The sequence below is a fragment of the Camelina sativa genome, chromosome 2 (genome assembly GCF_000633955.1).
Source record: "Camelina sativa cultivar DH55 chromosome 2, Cs, whole genome shotgun sequence".
NCBI lineage: Eukaryota > Viridiplantae > Streptophyta > Magnoliopsida > Brassicales > Brassicaceae > Camelina > Camelina sativa.
This window is the reverse complement of record NC_025686.1, coordinates 5,427,098-5,431,108: the sequence shown is the minus strand read 5'-3', so window position 1 is coordinate 5,431,108 and position 4,011 is coordinate 5,427,098. Positions and strand designations below refer to the sequence as shown.

At 35.3% G+C, this 4,011-nt stretch overlaps 1 protein-coding gene across 1 annotated transcript; it reads left to right on the top strand.

Moving 5' to 3' along the window:
• On the top strand, nt 2,268-3,530 carry LOC104748707 (putative F-box protein At3g23950). Its single transcript, XM_010470309.1, has one exon. The coding sequence runs from the start codon at nt 2,268-2,270 to the stop codon at nt 3,528-3,530; it is 1,263 nt and encodes a 420-aa protein (XP_010468611.1).

Here is a 4,011-nt window from a genome sequence, read left to right as displayed (position 1 = left end):
TAAGCGTATGCTTAAGCTGACTGTAGCTGGCTGGTAAGCAGTTTAACACAATATTTCTTGGACCTCTTCAGTGACCTGAATCTCCACGCTCCCCAACTCTGCAATAATCTTCAAGAAATCATCTACATTTTGATCTATGGTCTGAATATCAATCATCTTGAAAGAATAAAATTTCAACTGCACATAGATCCTATTTGGCAATGAGGTCTCCATATACAATTTATTGAGTATAGCCCACATCTGTGCAGCCGTCTCGCAATGATTTATCGTCAAATCTTGTTGCAACTGATCAATCTTGACTGGATCTGGGACCTCCTTAGTTAGCGATGATGAGGAGTCCGATGATTCTTCAGAGGCAATCTTCTTTTCTTCTTCCTTCATTAGCGGAACTGTCTTCGTCAGCGTGAAATCAGTGAGAATGTTCTTTAAACCAAGAACCCCAAGCTGAGCTAAGATCTGAATCTTCCATAGCGAGAAATCGCTATTACCATTAAACATCTTAATTTCAACACGCGCCGTCATCAATGCCATCGATTGAATCCAAGAGAAGAACCTAAACTTTGATACCACTTTGTAAGAAACCGCTCTTGAAAGCAACACGAAACCTTTCTCTAAACACAATCGAACTCAGCTCAAGAACCTTGTAAAGTAAAAGAACGAGAACACAAGACACAATTGTTAACCTAGTTAAATGCAATCGATGTGATTACACCTACGTCTAGGGCCGAATCAATCCGGAAAATTCATTATATGAGAAAAGGTTATAGCTGGAATCGAGCTTTACAACAATGGCGGATCACCCTCTAACAACCTCTCTCTCTCGATAAAAGAAGATTATAGAGAAGAACGTAATGAAATCGAAGAAGAAGAAGATATGACATAAGAAAACGCGATGTTTCAGTTATATTAGCAAACACCTCCACAGCAGTTAGAGTCTCTGCTTTGATCTTCTCCTTTCTGGTTTAATCAACAAATCCCAAACCAGAGATAACTACCAAATCAACTCCTTGATTTTGGTTTAAAACAAAACCATCATCAACCCAAAATTGAATCAGAAACATAAACCTCAACAGCTGAAATTTTACAGCAAAAGAAGATGAATTATCATCAGATTTTCATGAATAGGGTTTACGTGAGAGAGAAGTATAAGTATTTACGTAGAGTGACGGTTCCAGAGTCAGAAATTGCGTCGTGTAGAAGAGTGCCGATGAGATTATTGCCGTTGTTCCTTGCGTAGTACGTTGTGTAGTGATTAATCCCTACAAAATCTAGAGAACCCTTCACCAAAGCAGACTGAGATTTCGTATACTTCTCATTTATTAACTTGAGGACTAAAGTGTTTAGTCTTCACAATTAAGGACACTGTAGACGTTTGTAAGTGTATGGATGGTTGTATCTTGATATTAAACTATTATAGTATATGTATGATGTGATTTAGATATTTATAAAAGTAGAAATGTTTATATTGTATGATAATGATATTTTATTAATATAATTTATAGAATTAACATTAATTTTGACAAAATTATATGAAAATCCATAACTTTAAGAACAAAATAAATTTGTTTATTAAAAATAAAAAAAGCTTACTCATGAAAAGTTAAATTTTAATAGTCAAACAAGTTTTTAAAAGCTTTTAGTACTATCTCTTTGTAGTCAAATAAACACATATATCCAAAAATATATTTTTCTTTCTTTGAAATATTTATATTATATTTCATATGGAAATATATCTTCACAAAATTGATTTCCAGGATATTCAGATATGGTTTTTATGCTCAGGCCTAATATTAAACCTAATGAGTTCTGAGTTACGATTCTATAAATAATTGTAAGCTAATTTTCTTTCAACTTCACAATATCGATAAAATAATCTATTTTGTTTTCTGTTGTATAACAGCCTCTTTTGTACTTTTTGTCTTCTCTCTTTCCCAACGAAATCAGGTAAAACTCCAAATTTTTCTTTGTTTTCGTTACCATTATAGCGAGCATTCAATATTTGGATCTATCAAACTCTTCTCATATCTTAAATCTTAAACGAGCATTCATATATATATTTGGATCTATTCCGCATGAAAAATATATATCGTATATTGTATTATCTTTTTTCATGTATTTATTTGTAGTTTTGGTTATTTGTTTGTTTAATTATGTTAATTATTATACGCATGAAGCCATAAATCTCAGCGTGTTTCGATTTTTATTATACAAAAATTATTTTCTTGTTTTTATGTAATTTATTAGTTATATGTTGTTTGTTTGCAGAAATGAATATTCCTGAAGTGGCGTTTGTTGTCTTGGTGCGACTTCCGTTGAAAAGCATTGCAAGATTCAGATCTGTGTGCAAAGAATGGAAAGATTTGATCGATTCAGACTTCTTCCGAGATCACTTCATCTCTCGCAACTCATCTTCTTCAATCTCGTGGTCAATCATTCAGATGCAACCTCACAAGCTGACACTTGAAATCGTGGGTCATCATGGATGCAAAACATGGGGACTTGCTCGTTCTCCCGGATCTTTTATGAGTTTCTTTGTCGAGAGAGCAATCAATAAGATACAAGTATTGGCTTGCACCGATGGATTGGTCTTGGTTTACTTAGAAGCTGCCGATGATACTCCTATGTATTACGTTGGAAACCCTTTGTTCCAAGAGTGGTTTCGAGTCCCTCTCCCTCCTTTCCTCTCTTTGGAAGATCTTGACAGATTAAGGCTGCATGAGCGTTTCAGCGACACTGGATTGGTTACGAAGATGCGGAGAGGTATCGTTATGAGTTACAAGGTAGTGTTGCTGATGAGTCACGGTGGTACTAAATTCGGTTTTGCGATTTACTCATCTGACACAGGGAAGTGGGAAAATCGAAATGTGACTTGTCCTCTTCATCATTGCTGGTTTGGCCACTGCAAGTCGATTGCTTTGAATGGGATACTTCACAGGTTTTCAAGTCTCATCTCTTCTTTTCTGGCCTATGATTTCTATGGAGGTAATGTTGATGATGGGTGTCGTATGATATCTTTCCCCGATAGTGGAAAGGATGAAGTGTTGCGGCGTTTTAGGAGAACAATTACAACCTCGGAAGGGTCGATTGTGTATTTCAACGAGTTTCATGAAAATGAAAATCGCATGTTACGAGTTTGGAGGCTGTTCAAGTACACTGATGGTCCTGAGGAGGCGTGGCAGCTCTTATGGGATGTCAGCTTGGTTTCTATGATCGAGTTGTTAGGTATCGATTATTTCCCGGTGGTGATGCATCCTTTGAACTCTGAGATCATCTACTTGTGGTTCATGGACGAGAAAGGTATGGTCTTGTTTAACTTGAGGACATTAGCGTTTAGTCTTCACAAGGAAAACGAAGACGATAGCAAGTGTATGGATGGTTGCGTCTTGAGTTTTAACATGTGTAGCGAGTATATGGAGGACATATGTGGCTACTTTTCCCCATGGTTTAACTGTGTTCCTAACCATCTCATCTTTTCACAGTATGTTCTCCCTCGTTGGTTGCACCGGCTCCCTCGTCCTCCACCTACTTAGTGTGTAGCTATGTTTGAGTTTATTAGTAATACAATTTTTCATGCATCCACTAAGACAAACATTTGCCCATTATGTAAGGACCTGAACCTTTCTATTCAATTGAAACAGTGATTTATAGGTGTTTTATATCCTATGTGGTCTATGTGTCTTTCGGTTTAATAATAAAATTCAATTTTATATTTAACATTGTGGATTCTAATATTAAAGACAACACCATGATGAATCGATTTCCATTAATGTATTAGGATTTGGGTGTATTGATAACCCTCTTCCCTTCTCTTAATTAAATTATATAAGTGATATATATATATATATATATATATATCTTATATAATATGTGAAGGTTTTTCTCAACTTTTGCTAAGTAGATGACATTTGACATATTATTTATCTAATACCTGTCTTATTTTGTTGTTTGAACCTAATTAACTAAACTCATTTGTACTTTGGATCTAAATAACTATTGGTCCATAACACAAAC

Bases quoted from the DNA above. Each gene is read 5' to 3' on its own strand.
- LOC104748707 (XM_010470309.1), top strand. From the start codon at position 2,268: ATGAATATTCCTGAAGTGGCGTTTGTTGTCTTGGTGCGACTTCCGTTG.